The 25,451-nt window shown below is 44.9% G+C and overlaps 2 protein-coding genes across 6 annotated transcripts in view; one reads left to right on the top strand and one right to left on the bottom strand.

Annotated features, from left to right (window-relative positions):
• PPP3R1 (protein phosphatase 3 regulatory subunit B, alpha) overlaps positions 1 to 25,451 on the bottom strand; it is a 159,516-nt gene that overhangs the window by 70,374 nt on the left and 63,691 nt on the right. Inside the window, exon 1 of one of the 2 annotated variants that reach the window (XM_051842834.2) lies at positions 17,599 to 18,003. The exons of the other annotated variant lie outside the window; for it this stretch is intronic. Within the exon in view, the coding sequence (XP_051698794.1) occupies positions 17,599 to 17,601 (3 nt within the window). The 5' untranslated portion in view covers positions 17,602 to 18,003. Of the gene's footprint in view, positions 1 to 17,598; positions 18,004 to 25,451 lie in introns of those variants that run through there. 2 annotated transcript variants of the gene reach the window in all.
• Positions 16,753 to 25,451, top strand: part of PLEK (pleckstrin) — a 133,683-nt gene continuing 124,984 nt past the window's right edge. For 2 of the 4 annotated variants that reach the window (XM_070069027.1, XM_017340715.3), the window contains exon 1: positions 16,753 to 17,243. The gene's annotated coding sequence lies outside the window, so the exon portion shown is untranslated. Of the gene's footprint in view, positions 17,244 to 18,162; positions 18,304 to 25,451 lie in introns of those variants that run through there. The other 2 variants (XM_070069028.1, XM_017340714.3) reach the window with 1 other exon arrangement.

The raw sequence follows: 25,451 nt of genomic DNA, 5'->3' as shown, positions 1-25,451 counted from the left end.
CCTTGGGGCCCCAACTGCCTCTCCAGTGTGCCCAACCTGAGGGACAAAAAAGATTATTATCCAGCTTTAAAACTTACTGTGGAGGCCAATGTTGTGGCACAGTGGGTTAAATCGCTGCCTGCAATGCCGGCATCCCATATGGGTGCCAGCTGGAATCCCAGCTTCCCTGCTTCCTATCCACCTCTCTGCTAATTCTGGAAAAGCAACAGAAGATGGCTCGAGTTCTCCGGCCCCTGTCACCCAAGTGGGAGACCTGCTGGACTTCCAGGCTCCTGACTTCAACCTTGCCCAACCCTAGCCATTACAGTCATTTTGGGGAGTGAACCAGCAGATGGACGATCTCTCTCTCCTTGTAAGTCTGTCTATCAAATACATAATAAAACCATTTAAAAAAAACCCATAATATTGTTTTAGACTTACTTGGGACCATTTATTCTTCTATTTCTCCTTTTTGATGTGTGCTCTATATCTGTTCCACCACTGTATTCCAAAAGCACATAACTTGTTCATTTCATAGGTGGAGAGTAATTTGCTTTGAGATAAATTGTGTTGAGTCTTGCCAGTATCTACCTGATTCAGGTAAGACTTCAGAAAAGGCTCTTGAGTTGATGTTGGAACTAGTTATGACTTTGGTATTAGGGTGGGATGAATGTATTTTGTATGTGAGAGACTTCTGGGGAGCAAAGGGCAGAATGCTATGGGGTTGAATCTGACCCATTGAAAGGTTCTTGTATTGAGGCTTAATCCTCAAATTCACATGCTGATGGTTATCTGAAGCTGGGTGGGAGTCTCCATGATGAGATTTTTCTTTCTAGCCTTATGGTGCCTTCTGCTAGGTTATGATGCCACAAGGAGGCCCTTACCAGATGTAGCCCCTCAAAACAACTTCCAAGCTCCAGAATTCAAAAAAATAAATCTTCCTTTATAAATTATTTGGTCTCACTTATTCTGTTTGAACAGCAGAAAACGAGCTAAGACTCAATAACCACTAGCCACACGTAGGTATCGAGCACTTGTAACATTGCTAAAGTGACTGAGGAACTGAATTTGAAGTTTAATTTTAACTAAAATTTAAACAACCACATATAGCCAGTGTCTGCTGGACGCCACAGAACATAGTGAATTAAAAAAAAAAAAGAATAAAACGAGCAAACAGAGGTCTAGAAGAGTCTAGAAGACAGTAAAGATAGAATGACAGCCAGACAGAAGGCCAGAGCTTAAACATATCTGTGTTCATATAGCTAGTCTTTACTTATTCTAATTTTTATTAAACAATGCCTTACAAGCAAATAACATTAGAGGGTACCAGCTTATTGCATGCCTAAATCAGGAACTTGATGACCACATACTTGGGAGAATGGGAAGACAACCATCCCTGAAATGAGACAGATTAAGGACAAATTTAACTATCAGATAGCTCTAATAAGGGAAAAGTGTAAATGTTTGATCCTTTTTATAGACTGCTATGCTTCATTCTGTTGCACCCAGGTTTTAAAGTACAACTGCATTCCAATATACAAATAAGTATATCTGTTGCTCTGGATTCGTCCTGAGAGGAGAAGCTTGGTGGGTGCAAGGGCGCCACCATGTATATCTAACATACAAATGAATATTCTGCATTGCTTACAACAGATAGAGCCAAATCATAGGTCAATTTAATGACATTACAGAAAAACAAGTCACTATGGCATCTTATCTGCAGAAATGTTTCTTGGGATATCAACTGGACTACCAATTAGGATACACAAAAAGTTGGTAGAAAATGCTCGTTATGAAAATACTATAAATGGGTTTCAAAATCTTTTTTTTTTTTAATTTGACAGGCAGAGTTAGAGAGAGAGACAAAGAGAAAGATCTTCCTTCCTCCAAAATGGCCGCTACAGCTGGCACTGCGTCGATCCGAAGCCAGGAGCCAGGCGCTTCCTCCTGGTCTCACATGCGGGTGCAGGGCACAAGCACTTGGGCCATCCCCCACTACCCTCCCAGGCCACAGCAGAGAGCTGGACTGGAAGAGGAGCAGCCGGGACTACAACCTCGTGCCCATATGCGACGCCGGCGCTGCAGGCAGAGGACTAGCCAAGTGAGCCACGGCGCCAGCCTCAAAATCTTTTTTTTTTTTTTTTTTTTAAGATCTGTTTATTTTATTTGGAAGGCAGAGTTACAGAGAGGCAGAGGCAGAAAGAGAGAAAAATCTTCCATCTGCTGGTTCACTACCCAAATGGCCGCAATGGCCAGAGCTGGGCCAATCAGAAGCCAGAAGCCACGATCTTCTTCCGGGTCTCTCACATGGGTGCAGGGGCCCAAGGACTTGGATCATCCTCTGCTGCTTTCCTAGCTTCATAAGCAGGGAGCTAGATCAGAAGTGAAGCAGCCAGGACTCCAACTGGCGCTCATATAGGATGCTCACACTGCAGACATCAGTTTTACCTACTACATCATAGTGTTGGCCCTCAAAAATCTTTTTTTTTTATTTTTATTTATTTATTTATTTTTTTGGACAGGCAGAGTGGACAGTGAGAGAGAGAGACAGAGAGAAAGGTCTTCCTTTGCCGTTGGTTCATCCTCCAATGGCCACCGCGGCTGGTGCGCTGCCGCCGGTGCACCGCGCTGGTCCGATGGCAGGAGCCAGGTGCTTCTCCTGGTCTCCCAAGGGGTGCAGGGCCCAAGCACTTGGGCCATCCTCCACTGCCTTCCCGGGCCACAGCAGAGAGCTGGCCTGGAAGAGGGGCAACTGGGACAGAATCCAGTGCCCCAACCGGGACTAGAACCCGGTGTGCCGGCGCCGCAAGGCGGAGGATTAGTCTAGTGAGCTGCAGCGCCAGCCTCAAAAATCTCTAAAAACAAAACAAAACAGCAAAACTAAGCTAAATTCTCTAAAGAAGGAAACTTCAATATCTATGACTTGCTGAATTAGTGCTACATTTTAAAGAATTTCCTAAAGAAATCCTCAAATGTTTTAAATACACTTATGGTACAAGACTACAAAAACCAAAGACATGCTCAAAAGCTTGTATTAGTCACACTACATTCATCAAAATTTTGGTCCTGTGCCAGATCTATACATTAGCTATAATTATATTATCAACTCAGAATATGGGAGTCTAAGGAGACAGTATTCAGAAAGTAAGAGAGGGGAGGGGGCAGACGCTGTTCCCTAGCGGGTAAGGCTGCCGCCTGCAATGCTGGCATACTATATGGGTGCCGGTTGAGTCCCGGCTGCTCCACTTCCAATCCAGCTCTCTGCTATGGCCTGGGAAAGCAGTAAAAGATGGCCCAAGTCCTTGGGCCCCTGCACCCACATAGGAGACCTGGAAGAAGCTCCTGGCTCCTGGTTTTGGATTGTTGCAGCTCCAGCCATTTGCAGCCAAATGGGGAGTGAACCAGCGGATTTAAGATCTCCCCCTCCCCCGAAACTCTGCCTTTCAAATAAACAAATAATCTTTAAAAAAAAGGGGAGGGGGATGACAGCTATTGGAGAAAAGGCCTAGTTTTTTACCAAAGAAGAAATTTTAATCTGGCAAGCCTGAAATAAAATATAGACCACACTTCAGTAGTCATTTTCTCCTTTTATATTATCCTTGCAGTTAATACTTAATAAAATAAAACGTAAAGTGAAGGGGCCGGCATTGTGGCACACCAAGTCCCAGCTGTTCCACTATGGATCCAGCCTCTGCTAACGTGTCTGGAAAGCATCAGTAGATGGCCTACATGCTTGGGCCCCTGCCACACACATCGGAGACATGGATAGAGTTTCTGTCTCCTGGCTTTGGCTGGGACCAAGTCCTGGCCATTGAGGCCATTTGGGAAATGAACCAGCGAATGGAGTATCTTTCTGTCTCTCTTCTATTTCTTTCCCTGTCAAGCAAATAAATAAATCTTTAAAAGAAGAATATTGTTCTTCTAACTATATGTTCCCCCTCCATAAAGTATGAACTCAGAAAAGGGTTTCTTTTAGACTTATGTAACTTGATCAGAAGCACAAATAATTCTGAGTTATTCGAGCAAAGATGGGCAATGTATTAAGCTCTGTTCCTGTTAGAACTTCTGCTTCCTAGGTCACTAGTCCACTGTTGCCCTCTCCTAGGTCTAGTCCTATCTACTATTTAGTAATATTTGCTTAGTACCTAGCTAACTATCAGATTCCCCAAAGTTGATTACATAACGCTATATTGCAGTCCTCACCCTCAATCCCATCTTAAATCATACCATCCCAACATTCTGAGATGACTTAGGCCACCTGGCATGAGCTCCACATTAGTAAGCCTGTGGGGATGTGGAAGACTGGGAGGTCTGTATCCCATATCAATGTGCTTGTTCAAGTTCCAGCAACTCCACTTCCCATCCATTTCCTTCCTAATGCATTCTGGGAGGCATCAAATGATGGTTCAATTATTTGGGACTCTGCCAACCAAGTGGGAGATTTGGGTGGAGCTCCAGGCTCCTAGCTTTGGCATGGCCCAGCCCTGGCAGTTGCAGCCACATGGGAAAGTGAACCAGTGAATGGAAGGTGTGTCTGTCTGTCTGTCTCTCTCTACATTTTGAGATCAAATAAATAACATGAAAGGAAAAAAAAAAAATGTGGCCATGATCTAATCTCCCCATCCTTTCCTTTTATCCTCTTTTTCTATTTCTTATAAGGTTTTTTCCATTCATTATTCTTTCTTACGGCTCCCTATCACGGTTTCTCTTTTCTAATTCTAAACAGTATCCATATCATACCCCATCTCAAAAAGAACTTACTCGAACAGTAAATCACTGACAGTTAACTATCCTTTGACCTTCTTTCATAAATGTCTCAAAAAAAGGGACACTGCCCCAATATCTCAGGAACCTATTCCTTTATTCATTCACCTATTCCTTCTTTAACACTGCTTAATATCTATTATATATCAAATATTTGGAAAATATCCATAAAAAGCCAAAGACGTTGAGAGCTAACATTACTTGCAATCTTATTTTTATCACATAAAAGTTAACTGAGTTACTGTCATAAAGATCATCAATAGGGGACCGCGCTGTAGCATAGCAGGTAAAGCCGCTGCCTGCAGTACTGGCATCCCATATGAGCGCCAGTTCTAGTCCCGGCTGCTCCTCTTCCGATCCAGCTCTCTGCTATGGCCTGGGAAAGCAGTAGAAGATGGCCCAAGTCCTTGGGCCCCTGCACCCATGTAGGAGACCCAGAAGAGGAGCTTGGCTCCTGGCTTTGGATCAGCACAGCTCCAGCCATTGTGGCCAATTGGGAAGTGACCCAGTGGATAGAAGACCTCTCTCTCTGCCTATCCATCTCTCTCCGTGTAATTCTTTCAAATAAATAAATAAATCTTTAAAAAAAAAGATTACCAATAGTTTTCAAATGAACAATTCCACTATTATCTTTTTTTTAAAGATTTATTTACTTATTTGCAAGTCAGAATTACAAAGACAGAAGGATCTTCCTTCCATCATGTCACTACTAAGATGGCCATAATGGCCAAGGCTGAAGCCAGGAGCTTCATCCAGGTCTCCCATGTAGGTGGCAGGGCCCAAACATTGGGCCATCTTCTGCTGCTTTTTCCAGGCCAATAGCAGGTAAGCTAGATAGGAAGTGGAGTAGCTAGGACAGGAACCAATGCCCTTATGGGATGCTGGCGCTGTCGGCAGTGGCTTTACCAGCTGTGCCACAATCCCAGTCCCTCTATTTGTATAATTTTATTTATTGGAGAGGCAGAGAGAAACAAGGACCAAAGAGAGGCTCCCATTTGCTGATTTCACTGCCCAAGTGCCTACAATGCCTGGGGCTGATCCAAGCCAGAGCCAGACCTAGGAACAGGGAACCCAATACAAATCTCCGACAAGGGTAGCAGGAATACACTTATTTGAGCCATCACTGCTAGTCAGAAGCCAGAGTCAGAAATCAAACCCAGGTATTCCAATTGGGAACGAGATGTCTAAAACACTAAGCTAAATATCTGTTTCCAATCAGTTTCTTCTCAATCCTCATCCTTACAACCCTCCCATAGCTAGCAACTTGACTCAAATATCGTAACTCTATTTCTTTCCCAAGTATATTGTCAAAATTTTTTGTTAAATAACTACACTGGAATGTCTGAAGTCCATCAAATTCATTGTCTTAAAACCAAACTGTGGGGCTGGTGCTGTGGTGTAGCAGGTAAAGCCACCACCAGCAGTGCTGGCATCCCAGAGGCACCAGTTCAAGTCCCAGCTGCTCCACTTCTCATCCAGCTCTCTGCTATGGCCTGGGAAAGCAGCAGAAAATGGCCCAAGTCTTTGGGCCCCCACACCCATGTGGGAGACCCGGAAGAGGCTCCTGGCTCCTCACTTCGGATCTGTGCAGCTCTGGTCGTTGCGGCCATCTGGGAAGTGAACCAGTGGGTAGAAGAACTCTCTCTGTAACTCTGCCTTTCAAATAAATAAATCAATCTTAAAAACAAAACAAAACAATCAAACTCACCTTCTTCTAACACCTCTTTCAACCAACAACTCAGTCCTACTTTCCAACTTTAAGTGACAACAGCAGAGAGGTGGAATAAGTGGCACAGCAGTTAAGTCACTACTTGGAACACCTGCATCCCTTATCAAAGTGCCCAGCTTTGAGTCCCAGGTATGCTGCTGCTTTTTTTTTAAAGATCTGTTTTTATTTATTTGAAAGGCAGAGTTACAGAGTGAGGTAGAGACACAGAGAGGTCTTCTATCCACTGGTTCACTCCCCTAATGGCCTCAATGACCAGAGCTGAGCCAGGCTGAAGCTAGGAGCTTGGAGTTTCTTCCAAGTCTTCCATACGGGTGCAGGAGCACAAGCACTTGGACCATCCTTCACTGCTTTCCCAGATGCATTAGCAGAGAGCTGGACCAGAAGTGTAGCAGCCAGAACTAGAACCAGCAATCATACGGGATGCCGGCACTGCAGGCCAGGGCCTTAACCCATTGAGCCACAGCACTGGCCCTTTTATTTTTCCATAGTTTTTAAATTTTGATTATTTTTTTAACAGATTAAATGTGATCTGTAGATATAATTCTAAGAATATAATGATTCTCACTTCCTCCCTTCCCTTTTCCCCCTCCCACCCTCTTTCCTTCTTCTTTTCTTTTTTTTCTTTCAGTTTCTGATCCACCTTCCTGTTAATGCACACACTAGGAGGCAGCAGATCATGATTCACATACTTGAGTCCTTGCCATGAATGTGTGAGACCTGGACAGATTTCTAGGATTCTGGCTTTGGCCTGAGAACCCTGGCTGTGTTGCAACCATTTGGGGATTGAACCTGCAGATGGAATATCTGTCTTTCAAATAAACAAAAATAACTTAAAAAAAATTTCTTCTCCAGGGAAGCTTGTGGCACAGTAAGTTAAGCTGTTGTCTGCAGCGCCAGCATTCCCAATATGGAAGCCAATTCAAGTCCTGGCTGCTCCACTTCCAATCGAGTTCTCTGCTAATGCACTCAGGGAAAAAAAAAGCAGATGATGGCCCAAGTCTTATGGGAGACTCGGAAGAAACTCCTAACTTCGGCCTGGCCAGTCCCAGCTGTTGCAGACATTTGGAGAGTGAACAAGTGGATGGAAGCTCTCTCTCTCTCTGCCTGTCTTCTAACTCTGCCTTCCATATAAACAAATCTTTAAAAAAAATTCTTCTTAATAAACAAACAACGCAGAGCTATCTTTATAGCCAATCACCAGATTGTGAAATTCTTTTAAGATTCTGTTTCTCATAAGTCAGTTTCCAACTCTTTTCAACTCTGTGCTTGACTTCATACCTGTAATGCCACAAAGCAACATTCCTACCTACAATTTCAACTTCTTCCAAGTCACCCAGCATCTTATTTCCAGATTAATCAGTGGTCCCCAATGGAACCAAACTGAAGTAAGCTAAAGCCATTTGCAATTTAACACATGACTTCCTTTCCAGCCCAAATTCTCATATGACCTATAAGTGTTTTCATCTTTATTTCCTCCCCCTTTCATTTTTAAAGAATGACAAAAATCTTTCCTCCTAATTCCCTTCTGCCTCCTTGGATACATCAAACTGTCAATAATCTCACTCTTTCCCTTTGAAAAGATTCAAAATACAGCTTTCCTTCTTCCCAGCTTATTCCTTTGACTCAAAAATAAATCCTTCCTAAAACCTTAATTCTCTAGCTTTCATCTTCTCTCTTTTTAAGATTTATTTATTTGAGAGGGCTTCGGGGAGGGGGAGGTCTTCCATCCAACTGCTGGTTCACTTCCCAACTGGCTGAAATGGCCAGAACTACACCGATCGGAAACCAGGAGCCAGGAGCCTCCTCTGGGTCTCCCACACGGGTGCAGGGGCCCAAGGACTTGGGCCATCCTCTACTGCTTTCTCAGGCCATAGGAGAGAGCTGGATTGGAAGTGGAGCAGCCAGGTCTCGAACTGATGCCCATATGGGATGCCGGCACAGCAGGCGGCGGCTTTACCCACTACATTACAGTGCTGGCCCCCTTCTCTTCTTCTATTCAAAGCTTTAATGGACAGTGTATGCTCAATGTCTGGCTGTACTCAATACATCATGACTTCCCTGGCCACCATTACAGCAAATTATTACTGCCAAAGCACCAGAACTCTCATGATGCCTCCAAAGGACACTTTCAAGTTCTTTCCTAATCTCTGCAGCATCTATTCACTGCCAACTTCCTCCTTGTAACTCATTTTAATCTTTCCTCACTCACGTCATTTCCCAACTATCTCTGACTACTCATTCTCAGGCAACCATCACAAGCTCACCCTCTACCTGCCTCTTAACACAGTTAAGAGTTCACCCTCCTGGTTTCTTATTTCATATTCTCTGTGGAATTTCATGATTATTCAGATATACAGACAATGCCTAAATCTTTAATGCAAAAGCCAGACCTCTATTCTTTTTGTCTGTTTTGAGAGGCAGAGAAACAGAGCCATAAAAGGAGAAAGGTAGGACCCCATCTTCTGATTCATTTCCCAAATGCCTGAACAGCCTGAGCTGGACTGGGCTGAGGTTGGGAGCCTAGAATTCAATCTAGATCTCCCACATGGGTGGCAGGAACCCAATCACTTTAGCCATCACTACTATCCCCTCAGGTCCAGTTAGCAGGAAACTGAAATCAGAAGCTGGATTTTGAGCCCAGGCACCCCCATATGGAAAAAAGGTATCCTAACCAGTATACCTTAACTGCTAGATTAAAAGCCTACCTATAGATCTCTTCTGAGCTCTAGATAACCAATTACCTGTTGGTCATAACAACCTATGACTTTTTTTCACTTTGTTTATATTTATATATTAGAAAGGCAGAGCAATAAGGGGGAGAGGGAGTGATGGGGGAAACTCTTCCATATGCTGGTGCATTTCCCAAATGGCTGCAACAGCCAGGGCTGAGCCAGACCAATCCCAGGAGCTTGGAACTCCACCCAGGTCTCCAACATGAACAGCAGAATCACCAGCTGCCTCCCAGTGCGTGCATTAGTAGAAAGCTGGACCAGAAGCAAAGCTGGGACTCAGGAACTCCCAAACAGGAAGTGGGTATCCCAAGCAGTGCCCTAATCTGCTGTACCACAATGTCCAAATGCCCTCCCAAACACATAGCTAATTCAAATTTAACATATCAAAAGTAGAAACTCATCACTTCCCCAAACTCCCTTTTCTTGTATTTCCTAGGACAATATACATTTCTGACAAGGTCCCAGATGATGCTGATGTTGCTTAGTGCAGGATTCAAATTTTGAGAATTACTGCTCAAATAGCTGCCTCTTCTGACCTCTAGGCTTTTAAATTCCTTTTTACTAAATATCCTAGGTCACAATATCTGTGCAACAGTCACTGTTAATATTTCACATCATGCTAGGTACTAAACTTAAAATCTTGCAATACAGCATTCCAAGAATTAATTTCCAAATGATAAAGGAAGACCACAGAGATGAAACAAAGTGGGCACCCTAACAAACAGGGTTTTATACACACACACATATATACATACAAACATATATAAATATATATATAAAAACAAAGGGAGTATTCTCCAAAGCTTACCCAAGTGTGTGCTTAGTAAATGTTTGCTGAGTGGATAGCATTATCTTCCACCTAGTCACCAAAACCAGAAACCAAAGCAGGATTCACACCTTTTCTTCCCCACAATAATAGTCACCAAGCCCTCTCTTCTACTTTTTCTCATATCTGGTCCTTCCTTTTCATTTACACTGATATGGTACTCTTTTCCAGTCCTTATTTCTTTTCTCTTAGTTTTTGAAAGGCATAGTGATGGGGGGAGACAGATCTTCCATCTGCTCGCTCACTTTCCAAATGGCTGCAATGGCAAGGGCTGGGCCAGGCCAAATACAGGAGGAGCTCCATCTGAGTCTCCCACGTGGGTGGCAGGGGCCCAAGTATGTAAGCCGTCTTCCACTGCCTGCCCAGGCACACACATTAGCAAGGAACTGGAACTGAAGCGGAGCAGCTGGGACTCAAACTGGCACTCTGATGTTGGATGTCAGCACCACAAGTGGCAGCTTAACCTGCTGTGCTACAATGCTAGCCCCTCCAGTCCTTATTTCTCATGACTTACTTTATTTCTTAAGCAACCTCATGTCTACATTCACTAGGTCATCAGACTCATCTTTAAAAAGTTAATGAGATAATATTAGTCTGCTTAAAAACAGCTATCTGAGATGAGCACACAGCCTGCCAGTTAAGATTCCCACATACCATATTGGTGACCCTACGTTCAATACCTGGCTCTGACTCCTGACTCCAGCTTCCTGCTAATGCAGACCCTTGAAGGCAGTAGTGAAGGCTCAAGTAATTGAGTTCCTGCCACTCATGTGTGAGACCTGAACTGAGTTCCCAGCTCTTGGATTTAGCTGACCCAGTCCAGGCCACTGAGGGCATTTGGAAGTGAGTCAGCAGCTAAAGGAGCAGACGTTCTCTCTCTGCCTCTCAAATGAATAAATATTTTTTAAAACAATAACTTCCCACTGCTTTTAGGGAAACAATTTTTTTTGACAGGCAGAGTTAGTGAGAGTGAGAGAGAGAGAGAGAGAAGAGAGAGAGAGAGAAAGATCTTCCTTTTTCCATTGGTTCACCCTCCAAATGGCCGCTACGGCCGGCACGCTGCGCTGATCCGAAGCCAGGAGCCAGGTGCTTCCTCCTGGTCTCCCAGGCGGGTGCAGGCGCCCAAGCACCTGGGCCATCCTCCACTGCACTCCTGTGCCACAACAGAGAGCTGGAGAGAATCCAGCACCCCAACCAGGACTAGAACCCGGGGTGCCGGTGCCGCAGGCGGAGGATTAGCCTAGTGAGCCACGGCGCCAGCCTTAGGGAAACAATTTTAACTCCTTCATATTTTATATAAGCCCCTCTATGACAGCCTCAAATTTATCTATCTGATGCTCTTTCCCTACCCCCTACACTCTTTAGCCTTGATTAATTCTCAAAAACCCCACTATAAATTGAAATTACCCTTTTTTTTTTTTTTATTTGAAAGGCAGATTTACAGAGGAGAGGCAGAGAAAGAGAAAGGAACATATATTGCATCCGCTTTTCACCCCCAAAATGGCCACAACAGCTGGTGCTTGGCCAGGTTGAAGCCAGGAGCTTGGAGCTTTTTTTTTTTTTTTTTAAAGATTTATTTTATTTATTTGAAAGAGTTACAGAGAGAGGTAGAGACAGAGAGAGGTCTTCCATCCAATGGGTCATTCCCCAGATGGCCGCAATGGCCAGAGCTGTACTGATCCTAAGCCAGGAGCTTCTTCTGGGTCTCCCACGCGGGTGCAGGGGCCCAAGGACTTGGGCCATCTTCTACTGCTATCCCAGGCCACAGCAGAGAGCTGGATCAGAAGAGGAGCAGCCAGGACCAGAACTGGCGCTCATATGGGATGCAGGTGTTTCAGGCCAGGGCGTTAACTGGCTGCGCATAGCACCAGCCCCAAGCTTGGAGCTTTTGCCAGGTCTCCCACACAGGTGGCAGGGCATTCCCTGCTACTTTCCCATGCGCATCAGCAGGGAGCCAGATTGGAAGTGGAGCAGTGGGACTTGAACCAGCACCCATAAGAGATATAGGCATCATAGGCAGAGGCTCAACCTGCTATACTACAATGCCAGCCCAGAAAATACCTTTTTAATAAGATTTATGTATTTGAAAGGCAGAGTGACAGAAGGCAGAGAGAGATCTTCCACCCACTGGTTACTCCCCAAATGGCCATAACATCCAGAAATGGCCCTGGCTGAAGCCAGGAACTCCATCCAGGTCTTCTACATGGTGGCAGGAGCCATCTGCTGCTGCCTTCTCTGGCACATTAGCAGGAAGCTGGATGGGAAGCAGAGCAGCTGGGACTCAACCCAGCATTCCAAATATGGGATGCCAGCTTTGCACGCAGCAGCTACATTGCCACATTAGCTTAAAATATTGTAATTGTATTTAATACAGCTAACCTATCACCCACCACAGCTTTTTAGCCTAGCCTACCTTAAACGTGGTCAGACACCTACATTAGCCTATCGTCAAGTAAAATTATCTAACATAAAGTTTATTTATAATAAATGCATTTAACTTATTGAATACTGTACTGAAAGTGAAAAACAGAATGGTTGTATAGGAACTCACCACTACTATAACAAACGGCAAATGTACATGGGTATGGTTTCTACTGATTTTTTTTTTTTTTTGGTACCATTGTGAAATCGAAAAATCCTAAATCAAACCATGTAAGACAAAAAGCATACTTAGTTCTTTGACTGGCTTGCACAGCTCATGCCTCTATGACTTGAGCATAAGCTCTCGATGCTAAACACTTCTCCTTTTAAGACTCAGCTCAGACACCATCTCTTCCAGGAAGCTTTCTTTGAGTGACATTCACCCCCTACTCCCACCTAAGTCTGGACTGAGCCTCTCCCTACCATGTGCTCCCACACACCCCATGTTTAGTTTAATAGTACATACCAAACCGCATAATCACTGTGCTGTTTACCCCACTTGATTAAGTTCCTTGGCAATATTAAGTTCTTTGTACAGTTAGTGCTAGGTATATTAACAGGCGCTTGACTAAAATTTAAATAAATATATTCCTTGCTATTTTTGAAACAATGGCTCTCAAAATTTAGCATACATCATAATCCCCTAAAAGACCTATAAACTGTAGCCTGCTTGGCTCATATCCAGCTTTAGATTTAGTTGTTCCAGGATGGTGCCCAGCTAGGTTACAGATGATACTCAAACTGCTGGTCCAGGAAACAAGTTTTGAGATGCTGTGGTCCAACTATACATTGTCTCTCTCTCTCTTTTTTATTTTTTAAGATTTATTTATTTATTTGAAAGTCAGAGTTACACACACACACAGAGACAGAGACAGAGAGAGAGGTCCTCCATCCGATGGTTCACTCCCCAATTGGCCGCAACAGCTGGAGCTATGCCAACCCGGAGCCAGGAGCCAGGAGCTTCCTCCGGGTCTCCCTTACAGATGCAGGGGCCCAAGGACTTGGGCCATCCTCCACTGCCTTCCCAGGCCACAGCAGAGCGCTGGACTGGAAGAGGAGCAGCCGGCACTAGAACCGGCACCCATATGGGATGCCAGCGATTCAGGCCAGGGCGGTAACCCGCTGTACCACAGCACCGGCCCCACATTGTTTCTTTCTTCTTTAAAGATTTAAAGCCTTCCTCTGGAAAGCTCCAACTCCGTCTACTGCGATTCTAATAATTGGTTTAGACCCAGCTCAATTATTACCTCTTTCATAAAAACCTTTCCCAGGGAGGGTGGCGCTGTGGCACAGATTAAACCCTGGCCTGCAGTGCCAGCATCCCAAAATGGATGCAGATTGGAGTCCTGGCTGCTCCACTTCCAATCCAGCTCTCTGCTATGTCCCGGTAAAGCAGTGGAAAATGGCCCAAGTCCTTGGACCTCTGTACCCATGTTCGGTCTGGCCCAGGCCCAGCCATCTGGGGCGTGAGTCAGTGGATGAAAGATCTCTGTCTCCCTCTCTTTCACATAAATAAAAAAATATATCTTTAAAAAAAAAAACTTTCCCCAATCCCATGACACTGATCTTCCTCCCTCCCTAATTTCCATCAGGCTTTGTATTTGCTATCCATGAAACACATCAGTACCACTTTATTTCATAGCTACTGGCATTTGTCTTATATTCTCTAATAAAGTGAAAGCAGAAAACCCGCCTTAATTATTTTAAGATCTTCCACAACAGAAAGCATGGTACTTGGGTGGCGCTGTGGCGCCGCGGGTAAAAGCCCTGGACTGCAGCACCTGCATCCAATATGGGCGTCCCAGCTGCTCTACTTCCAATCCAGCTCTCTGCTTTGGCCTGGGAAAGCAGAAGACGGCCTAAGTCCTTGGGCCACCGCAGCCGTGTGAGGAGAGACTCAAAAGAAGCTCCTTGCTCCTGGCTTCAGATCAGCTCAGTTCTGGTCATTGTGGACAACCTGGGAGTGAACCGGCAGATTGAAGACCTTTCTCTCTCTCTCTCTCTGCAACTCTTTCAAATAAATAAAATAAATCTTAAAAAAAAAAAAAAAGAAAGAAAAAGAAAGAAAGAAAAGAAAGCATGGTACTCTGTGAATAACAGACAAAATCTGTAAGTTATTTGTTGATGTGAATAAATCCCTGTTGTCTGCCCCAAACTCCAGGGCCAGGGTCTGCTTCACTTGCTTAATCTGGCCTGAACTGACTTCTTTACACTGCCTTATTATCTATTATAAACTCCTGATCCTTCCATACCTGTTTCTCTCTCTCTCTACTGAATGACCTAGTACCCTGCATCTTTCCTGTACCCTGAGCCATCCTAATTTTCTCATCCTTTATGCCTCACAATGAGTAGAAAAAATTTTCTTCACATGACTGACATGAATTTTAATTCTGCTGGCCATAAGATTTTTATTTTTTCTTAAAAAAAAAAGTAGTCTTTCTTGTCACCGAGTGTACTAGATTACAACTGTACTGTTTACAATTCTGAGTGGAATTATAGATAACAGTAAATTTGTTTTACATTAACTAGTTACAAATCATACAGATGGTGACAACTTTAATAAAATGGTAAAAGTGCAAAGACATTAAAAGGCTCTTTATAAATTTTAAGGTAGCCTTAAAGAGCAATTACCTTTACATCATATTCACATAAGTATCCAGAACAAAAGCCATATTATCTACTCCAACAAAATCCTGGTTCAGGGAGATTCCCAGGAGCTCAGAACTGTCAGATTTTTATATATGTACTCATAATCTTCCTCCTCTTGGTTGCTCCACAGTTTAAAACTCAAACTGGAGTGAAGGGACGGAAAGATTTTAACACACAGGAAAATGAGAACTACTTTTAAGGTAGCAACTATTGAAATGCTTGTCCAAAAAAAACAAATTCCTTGTGGAACTCAATTACGTCTTACAAACCCTCCTGCTTTCTCCTTACTTGAATTAATCAGTGATATTAATAAATTGATATTACAAAGTCTGTAGACAAAAATGTAAATATGTTCATTATACTAAGTTAATATGAAGGTTTCCCAAATGGAATGAAAATTTTTAGGACTGTACATTTAATTAACTGGAAAAACTAACCACATCATTCCAAAATCTAACTTATTTGAATTAATCAGTATCCTACATGGCAAAGTTCAGTTATGGGTATGGTCTTGATATTTTCAAACCAAAATAATCTTGAAGTTGAGAAGCTGCTGTCACCATGAATTATGTAGGTTCTGAAATAGTATTGCGAGGATGGAAGAGAAACATGCCAAGAATAAATCAGAGAACTGGAAAGAGGAATATAATAACCTAGAAGAAAACAGTATCATATGCTACATCTTAATTTTTTTTTTTAAATACGGAAACAATGAGTATGAGAAAGGTAAGAAATTTGAGAGCAAAGGAAGATTTCCCAAATTCAGTCTGTTGTTCAGAAATATGGAAGGGAGTACACAAGTAGAGAAAAAACTGTTTGGAAGCCAGCTCATTTTGCTATATAAGATACAAAAAAAAGGTCGGATCACTGTTACTCAAAATGTATCCTAAGTAAAAGCATTCACTGCAACCAACAAAGACCACCTATATCTTGATGTTCAAGTAAAATGTGTGCAATAAGTTCTGTTAAAGAACTAAAGTGAAAAAAAAAAATCCCTAACTTCCAGAGTATGCCAACAAAAAGACTGGCTCTGGTCTTAATAAATTGTTTTCTGTCACAGTCTAGGAAAGCCTAAATTTTGTGGCTTTGAGGACTGAAGTTGTGTCTGAGCTGTATCCAGACCAGAGCTGGCAGGGAAAAACATCCTGTACTCACCAAAATCACGAATCTTTGATTCAGTATGTTCTTAATCTGCATTCTCATTATGCCCACAAACTTAATCATTTGTCCTATATTTTAAATAAAAGTTGATTTAAATATTCTAATATCAAACTCTTCTTTCATAACCACCCCCGGATTGATTTTCAATTGCAATCAATAGAATTCCTCTCTTCACTAAGCCACCAGTAAATTCTGAAATAGCTAAGTCCTACCTAGAGGGTGGAACACCATACAATTAAAAGGTGCAAGAAACTGCGTCAAACTGTCTAAACATCTTCAGACAACTGTTCCAAGACTTTGAGAGACAGTGCACCAACCGAATTACACGTTCGGGTATCTGATATTCAGGGAACAGCACCGCGAGTTTTCTCTCCCACGTATGCAATTCTCGGTTACAAAGAGGAAACGACACGGGCTGCCCGGAGCGAGAGCACCGGCGCGGTAGCCGGCTAAAAGGGCGTCGTAGATTTCTTGGCTAGAGCCAGAGAGGCGGGAGACACACCCCTAGCGTCGGCCTGAAACACTACAGCAGCGAATTCTACCTAGGGATTAATGTGAGGGTAAGGAAAGACAAATTTAAATCGCCATGATTCAAAAACAACCACCCCGGGAGAGACCTACACGAAGGCCACGAAGCGGCTGAGAAACGCTCGCGGGTGGGGAAGCATTCCCAAGCCAGCATCGCCACCGCTCCGAGGCCGGGCTGGCCCGTGTTTTCGCGGCTCCACCTTGGACCTTTCCGGCTCGCCCGTGCACCGAGAGCAGCGGCGGCGACAGAAAGCCCCCTGCGGCTGCAAACAGCCGCGAAGCCACCACCGCCGGCAGAGGGGCAGGATTCCTGCCAAGGCTCTCGGCTCCCAAACGGGGCGTGAGTGGGAGCGAGAGCAGCTCCGCAGAGAAAGTGGGTCTTACATAAAGCGCCATTTGCCACCTATTATGATTTCCACCCGCTCACGGAATACCCTCCAACTTGCCAAACAGAGTAAGTCCGGGGGCGCAAGGGGGAGCTCCACAGAGAGAGGGAACGTGGGCTGCAGGGGACCCGCGCCGGGGCGGGGGCGGCGGGGGTCGGGACCCGGGCGACTCCCGGCGGCCGCCCGCGGAGACCCGGGGGCGGGCGCGGGGGTCCCCGGTGCAGCCTCAGGCAGGCCCGCCGTCCTGTCACGCAGCTGGCCCGCCGCCTCCGCCGGCCGCATGGGCCGGGCCTGGGTCTCTGGAATTTTCCAGCGGGGACAGCCGACGAGCGGCGTCGGAGCTCGCCCCCCGCCCCCGATCCCGATCCCGATCCCGTCCGCGGAGGGCGGAGGAGGGACGTGCACGGGAAGCCAAGGTCTCACCATTTTGCTCGGCGGGTCGGCGGCTCGCTCTTGGAGGAAGAGTGTCGGCGTTCGGACCAGCTCCTGCAGGAAGCGGCGGCGGCCCGGCGGCGGCCCTCGGGACGCCCGCGGGGAGGGGGTGCGGGTGGGGGAGGGGAGGCGGCGCCGCGGGGCCCGCGCCGGCCGGGTGACTGGGCACGCGAGGAAGCGGGCAGGGCCGGGGGGAAGAAATTAAGATCGAGATTTAGAGACAGAGAGCGCGGGAGAGGCGGCGAGAGGCGGGGAGGAAGGAAGGAACGGCGAGCGGGACCCAGAGGGCCAGGCGGCTCGGGGGCTGCTGCCTCGCGCTCGCTCCGGAGCCGTGACGGACTCACTGCAGTGGCTCGCGCTGACCCGCAACCTCAAGGCACGAAAAAAGGGGAGGGCGGGAGAGGGAGGGGAGGGCCGAGCGCAGCGGCGCGCGCGGGGCGGAGGGCGGGGGCGCGCGCGGGGCCGGCGGCGGGGCGGGGCTTCCACGAGCGCCGTACATCCGGGAACCCGCGCGCCGCCTCAGCGGCGGCCGCCGGGACGCTCTGGCGACTGCTGGTTGGGGAGCGCCGAGCGCGCGGACCACGTCCGCCCCTCCGCCTGCCGCCCCTTGCGTGCGTGCGGGGCGGAGAGAAGCCGGGGGCGGGGGCGCGGACGGCGGTGACGTCGCGTGGCGGAGCCCTTCCTGTCATGTGGCTGGTAGGCGGCCGGGGAGGAAGGCCTGGCATGGAGGGGAAGGAGGAAGTGCGCGGGTGCCCCCGGGAGGGCGGAAGCGCCTGGGGAGCGCGAGCAGCCCCCTGAGGGGACTTGGCCTGGCAGCGGGGGCCTGGTGGGGGAGGAGGAGCAGAGGAGTGGCCTCGCGGTGTCGGAACCGCCCGGACGCCGCTTTCGAAATCCTTGGGGCTAGAGAGACTGCAAAGTATCCTTGCGTGTGCGTGCGGGCGTGGACCCCCCCTTCAGAGACGCACGGCGCCCCCGGACTGTTGTCACCGGTGCTGCGACCCCAGGCCGGTCCCGAGCCCGACTGGCGAGGCAGCCGGCCGCAGCCCGCTCTCGCGAAGACCTTCCCGGCCAACTCGGTACTTTTCCTCCTAGTCTGCGAGCTGCCCCTGGCCGGGCTGCTGCAGCGTTTAATTTTGGAAAAATATGGCAAGAAACGTTGCCCACGCATCCCCTTTAGGAGTGTAGCCACCCTGATGGCAGTTACCTCCCCAGCAAACTCAGACTACAATAGACGTGCGGTCCAGAAAAGCACACGGAGAAAAGTTATGTTCGAGAGAGAAAGCAAGCTGGCAGGAGAGGTGTGATGAAAAAACAGCCTGCGACTATTTTAACTAGTTGTTCCTTTTGAAATGTTGACTCCGTGTGTGAGTGTGTGTGTGTGTGTGAGAGAGAGAGAACGAACGTTTTCTGGGAGCTCACTCCTTTTGATAAGTCCTTAGCCTAGTGTTGTAAGAGGCCATGGTGTTTTTAAAGGCAGTCTGTTCATGCTCCTTACAGGAGAACTTTATTCTGTTTTGTACTAATTGTTTTTCCACATGCTGAGCATGCGTCTTTTCTATTAAGGCTCAGTGCTGTACCCTAATGAGATCTGTGGCCCCATCTCCTCCCTCCCCCCACCCTGAGCTACCTTGTTTCTGAGTCAGGACTAATGAGGGAAAGTATTTTAAGCATAAACTACTACCCAGTGAATGTGTCAAGAAAGACCAAGAAGTGACATTGTTTATTCCACCGTTTAATCTGAGTTTCTTCACCACGTTACTATTTGATATTAATATATTACAGAATATTTAGGGGAAAGTTTCTGAGCTAAATGTGTGTAACGTTTTTCCCAGGTATATTATTTTTAAGGAGTTTTTTAATCATAAAATTAAAATGCTCATTTTTTAAAAAGGCATATATAAGGCATTTTTTCCTTATCCACTTCTCAGTCTGAGAAATGCATTTGCATGTGTCCTTTGGATGTTTAAACGAAAATCGCATTATTTTGACTGAGGGTCACACATGAGTTGTGTTATGATTTAGGCTAGAACCTTTAACAGATATCTATAAACATTCAACAAGTATCTGTTGTGAGCCTAAACCAAGAAATCAGAAAGCTAGCAACTATGCCGGGTTGATTTACCCTCTGTTAATGGCCAAAGCAAGACATGCAAGGCCATCTTCCCCATCTTGCAAATCTCCCAAAAATTCACCACATAATATTCTTTGACCTTGGGTATACTGCATAACATGCAGACATGTCTCAGGCTGCCAATGTGACACTAAAATTAACTGGTCTGTTCTGAATGCGATGAGAAAGGTAATCCAGAATGCACATTCAATACCCAGATTTTGCCTCCAAAGGGCAAGAAAGTAAGACAGTTCATCTTCCTCCTTTTTGTCACTTTCCATTAAGTTTTGGTATAAAGCTTAGTATAAGAGGGAACAGGTATCAAATAGTCCTGCTGGGCCAGCTCTCTGCTGTGGCCAGGGAGTGCAGTGGAGGATGGTCCAAGTGCTTGGGCCCTGCACCCCATGGGAGACCAGGAGAAGTACCTGGCTCCTGCCATCGGGCCTGGCCGCGGCGGCCATTGGAGGGTGAACCAATGGCAAAGGAAGACCTTTCTCTCTGTCTCTTTCTCTCACTGTCCACTCTGCCTGTCAAAAGAAAAAAGAAAGAGTCCTGCTGAAATCATACCTATTTTTAAATAACTAAATGAATATACAACAGACATATCTGTGGGTTATTTTTTCTAGAAAATGTAACAAGGAGTATTATGTCAGAGACCATTATGATAGAACAGTTAGAAGAAGTAAAAGGAAGGCCTAAGGTGATAGAGGGGTACCAATGACAGATGAAAGAAATACTGAATATGAACAATACAAAGCAAAAAAGTTGAGTATACAACTTAGTGGATATGGGAAACAGAAATAAATGGTGACCAGTTTTAGTTTGGATAGCAGAAAATAGTGTGATACCGTTAAGAAGTCAGAAGTTTGGTTATTGAGTGAAAACAGAGGAGTTTGGATTTAAAAATGCAAAGTCTGAAGATGTCTCATGAGCTGTCCCAATGGAAGCACCCAAATAGAAGCTAGAAATGCAGGTTAGAAAGGACTAGATGGGCCGGCGCCGCGGCTCACTGGGCTAATCCTCCGCCTAGCGGCGCCGGCACACCGGGTTCTAGTCCCGGTTGGGGCGCCGGATTCTGTCCCGGTTGCCCCTCTTCCAGGCCAGCTCTCTGCTGTGGCCAGGGAGTGCAGTGGAGGATGGCCCAGGTGCTTGGGCCCTGCACCCCATGGGAGACCAGGAAAAGCACCTGGCTCCTGGCTCCTGCCATCGGATCAGCGCGGTGCGCTGGCCACAGCGCACTAGCCGCGGCGGCCATTGGAGGGTGAACCAACGGCAAAGGAAGACCTTTCTCTCTGTCTCTCTCTCTCACTGTCCACTCTGCCTGTCAAAAAATAAAATAAAAAAAAAATTAAAAAAAAAAAAAAGAAAGGAATAGATGGAGTGGGCATTTAGCCAAGCAGTTAAGACCCCTGTGTCTCACATTGGAGTACCTGTTTGATATCTGGCTTCTGGCTTCTGCCTGGCCCAGCCCAACCCAGTCATTGCAGGCATTTGAGGAGTGAATCAGCAGCTGAGAGCTCTGTCTCTATCTCTGTCTTTTAAATAAGTTTAAAAATGTTTTAAAAAAAAGGAATAAGGAATTGGAAATCAACTTTACGACAGATTGAAAATGAAACCTTTAGGGGCCAGTACTGTGGCATAGCAGGTAATGCGGCGCCAGTATCCCATATGGGCACCTGTTTGAGATCCAGCAGCTCCACTTCCGATCTAGATCTCTGCTATGGCTTGGGAAAGCAGTGCAAGTGCTTGGGCTCCTGCACCCACGTGGGAGAAGTGCTTGGGCCCCTGCAGTGGGAAGAAGCTCCTGGCTCCTGACTTCAGATAGGCAAAGCTCTGGCCGTTGCAGCCATTTGGGGAGTGAACCAGCAGATAGAAAACCTCTCTTTTCTCTCTCTGCCTCTGCCTCTCTGTAGCTCTGCCTTTCAAATAAATAAATAAATCTTAAAAAAAAAAAAAAACTTAAGAAGCAAAAAATTGTGAAGTAGTAATACAGAATTCCCGTTTAAAAAAAAAAAAAGAAACCTTTAAATTTTCCATTGATGGTAGAGGAAAGGAAGGGCTCAGAGAGAGAGAGAAAGGAAAGGAAAGTTTGGAGAGAGTGATGTTTACAACTGTGTTTGACTGCAGGTAGTCTCATGCTTTCATTTCCCTCCACTTGTCTTTAGGATGTTAGAAATGTCCCAGGACATAGACCTTCAAGATCATAGTGATGTCCAGAAAACTTCCTTGTTCTTTAAGGGCTACTCACTGTCATTTTTTTATATGTAATGTTTTGGGGCTACAAAAGTAGTGGTACTAAAGTATTTAGTGGTACTAAAGTATTTCATTACACCATTTCCCCAAATATCCACTTTAATTCATGATTATATTTACTAGGCAACTAGAAGCCATGTTTGATTTTAAACTCTTTACATACATAATAAGAAAATGTCAACCAAAAAAAGAGTAAATGTACTTGAAAGTAATGTCTGTTCTTTCTTAGTACACATTTATTGTTAACACAGATTTAGAGAAAATGTCTCATCCTAGATAAAACATATGTCCCAGTTTAGGAATCCCAGGCTTAAGAATACATTGTACTGGCTGGTGCCGCAGCTCACTAGGCTAACCCTCCGACTGCAGTGCCAACACACCGGGTCCTAGTCCCGGTCGGGGCACCAGATTCTGTCCCGGTTGCTTCTCTTCCAGGCCAGCTCTCTGCTGTGGCCAGGGAGTGCAGTGGAGGATGGCCCAAGTGCTTGGGCCCTGCACCCCATGGGAGACCAGGAGAAGCACCTGGCTCCTGGCTTCGGATCAGCACGGTGCGCCGGCTGCAGCGGCCATTGGGGAGTAAAACAACGGCCACTGGAGGGTGAACCAACAGCAAAGGAAGACCTTTCTCTCTGTCTCTCTCTCTCTCACTGTCCACTCTGCCTGTCCAAAAAAAAAAATACATTGTACCTTTTTGACACCTAGTGTCACACCACAAATCCCCTTCTTACTGTGCCCTGGGGTTAAAGGGGACTAGATCTCCTTCCTCCTGAAACTCTTCTTCAAGTGAAGAGAAAGCAGATATGCAAGCTAGCTCCCTGTCCCAGGGTGCAGGTGAGGAAGCTGTCCCTGCCATCTGGTGGGGAGCGGGGCCATTCCTTTCCTCCTGCTAAGCAGCAAAAATTTCTGCTGAAGATTCTAAATTCTATCTTGGCGACTCATTTCTCCATAGAAACAATCTCACAAAGGGTTCTATAAAATAACCATTCTACCAAAGCTTACTTAAATTATAGTATGGATGAAATTTTGTGTATTTGCTATCAAAAACACTATAGTGGAAAACAGTACTCAAAAATATATCTATAAAGTAATGAGTTTAGAGAAAATAGACCTCAAGTACCGGATGGATTTTATTTATTTAAACATGACTACTTTTAAAATTATAGACTTTATGCAGCTTTTCCAAATCCCACAAGAGAATCATAACATTGAATTTGTTCAAAACAAAACCTGGTACCATTTATATGTGCTTTTTAAATGAAGCACAAATTAAGACAATTTTTAAATTAAAGTTTAAAAAATTTTGATGAATTGGTTACATAAGTTGATACTGTATTTTGTACTGGACCAAAAATAAAAGGGAAAAAAGTCTTCCTGAGATTTATTCCTAAACCTTTGTGTTGGGGAAAAAAAACAATATTTTTAAAGGCAGTTTGTTAACACGCTGTACATAGTGAATTTAATTCTGTGTGTGCTGATGATCTTCGCATATATAAGTACACTACAGTTATCTGCATAAAGATAACTGATGAAACCAAGAGACGGAACGTAGAGGTCAGAGCACAGGGAAGCTATAGAACTAGACCAAAAGCAGGATTAAAGATGCACTCTGCACATCACTGGTGGGAGGAGAAAGAAGTGATAGGAAAGTTAACAGACTACCAGAAAGGGAGGAGACCCACCAAGGATGCCCTGGTGACTGGCAGAGAGGAATTCAAGATCAAAGGATGATCCACCAGTGTGGTCAAAGAGGACCAAGACTAAAGGAAATTGGTTTACATTTGTGCACATCCATTCAGGTCTCCTAGCTTGTATTTTGAAGTTGGTTCTGTAAATGAGGAATCTCATTTTTTCCTTTGGCCTCTCTTCCATAAAAGTGAATATTTAGGGGTGAGATTTGTGGTCGTGTCTTGAGATCCCCATATCCCATGTCAGAGGGCCTGGGGTCAAGTCTCACCTCCACTTCCAATCCAGTTCCGTGCTCATGCACACTCTAGGAGACAGCAGATGATAGCTTAAGTAGTTGGGTCCTTGCCAACCACATGCAGAAACCCAGATGGAGTTTCTGGCTCCTGGCTTCAGCTTGGTTCAGCCCTGGCTATTGTGGTAATTTAGGTCATGATACCAGTGGATAGCAAAATCTCATTCTCACTCTTGCTCTATTGTTTTCTCTCTCCCTCTCTCTCTCCCTCCCTCTCTCTCTCTATATATATTTATATATGTGTGTGTATATATATGAATATTAAGAAAAACCTGGGGGTGGTAGTTTGGACTAGCTGTTAAGTCTGCTTGGGACACTTGTCTACAATTGTAGTTTGTGTACAATAATTGTAATGTCTGAGTTCAAGTACCAGGTTGAAGTTCTGGCTCTGCTCCCAATTTTAGCTTCCTGCTAATGAGCAGGAGGCAGTGGAGATGGCTCACGTAGTTGGGTTCCTTCTACCCAGATGGGAGACCCAAATTAAGTTTCTGTACCCAGCTTCAGCCTGGCCCAGTCCCGGCTGTTTCAGGCATTAAGGAGTGACCCAGCGAATGGGAGATCAACCTCTCTCTCTCCCTCTCCTTTTTCTCCCTCTCCCTCTCGCTCTGCCTCTCAAATAAATAAGAATAAATTAAAAAATTAAAAGAAAAAGCGTATTTATTTGGACTTTAATTATGTTTCAGTCTTATAAGTTTACTAAGAATACTTTAGACTATTTACCTAAACATAACAAAAGTGTGGTTTTAATATAAGAAAAAAAAATATGGCACTAGAGAAGACCAATCTGTAATTATTGACTCACTAGTACATTTAAATACTCAAAAATATCTATCTATCTAGCATCATGCATGAAATTATTCAAGACTAGAGAGACACTTGTTTTAATCTCACCTCTGGCTCTCATCCATTTTTGTGTGTATTTTGGAGAGTCATTCGATCTAAGTCTAAGCTGCCCAGTATGGTAGCCTCTAGCCACTTGTAACTATTTAAATTCACATTAATTAAAATCAGACATTCAAAATTGAGTCTTCCATCTTGTTTGCCATATTTCAAGTGTTTAGTAACTGCAAAACTAGTAGCTACCATATTGGACATCATAGAAATTATCGCCAAAACAGTTTTGCTTATTTTAAGGTCAAAATGAAATTTTGGATTAATTGGATAAGCTAGTCAATAGAAGATGGTATAAGTAGCCAATGTTAAATCAGCTTTAATTAACCTATTCTCTATAAATAAAAAGTTATAATTAATATGTATACTATTCAACAAGGAGGCAACTAATGTATACAAATACAATATTAAAATGGCATAATGAACTTCCTATACAATTAAAACATGAAGATTTCAGACATGGGAAAAGCAACATAATATTCTTTGGTAATGTCATGTGATGTAGGGTCAACTGTGTATATCATTTTGGTATGATTTGTACCTATTGAACACATAGTTTACATGTACATGTGGTTATAAAACATTAAGGGTGAGTGTTTGGCACAATGGTTA

Source organism: Oryctolagus cuniculus, chromosome 2 (genome assembly GCF_964237555.1).
Source record: "Oryctolagus cuniculus chromosome 2, mOryCun1.1, whole genome shotgun sequence".
Classification (NCBI taxonomy): Eukaryota; Metazoa; Chordata; class Mammalia; order Lagomorpha; family Leporidae; genus Oryctolagus; species Oryctolagus cuniculus.
Note: the sequence above shows the minus strand (reverse complement) of the source record. Positions and strands in the feature narration are given on the sequence as shown.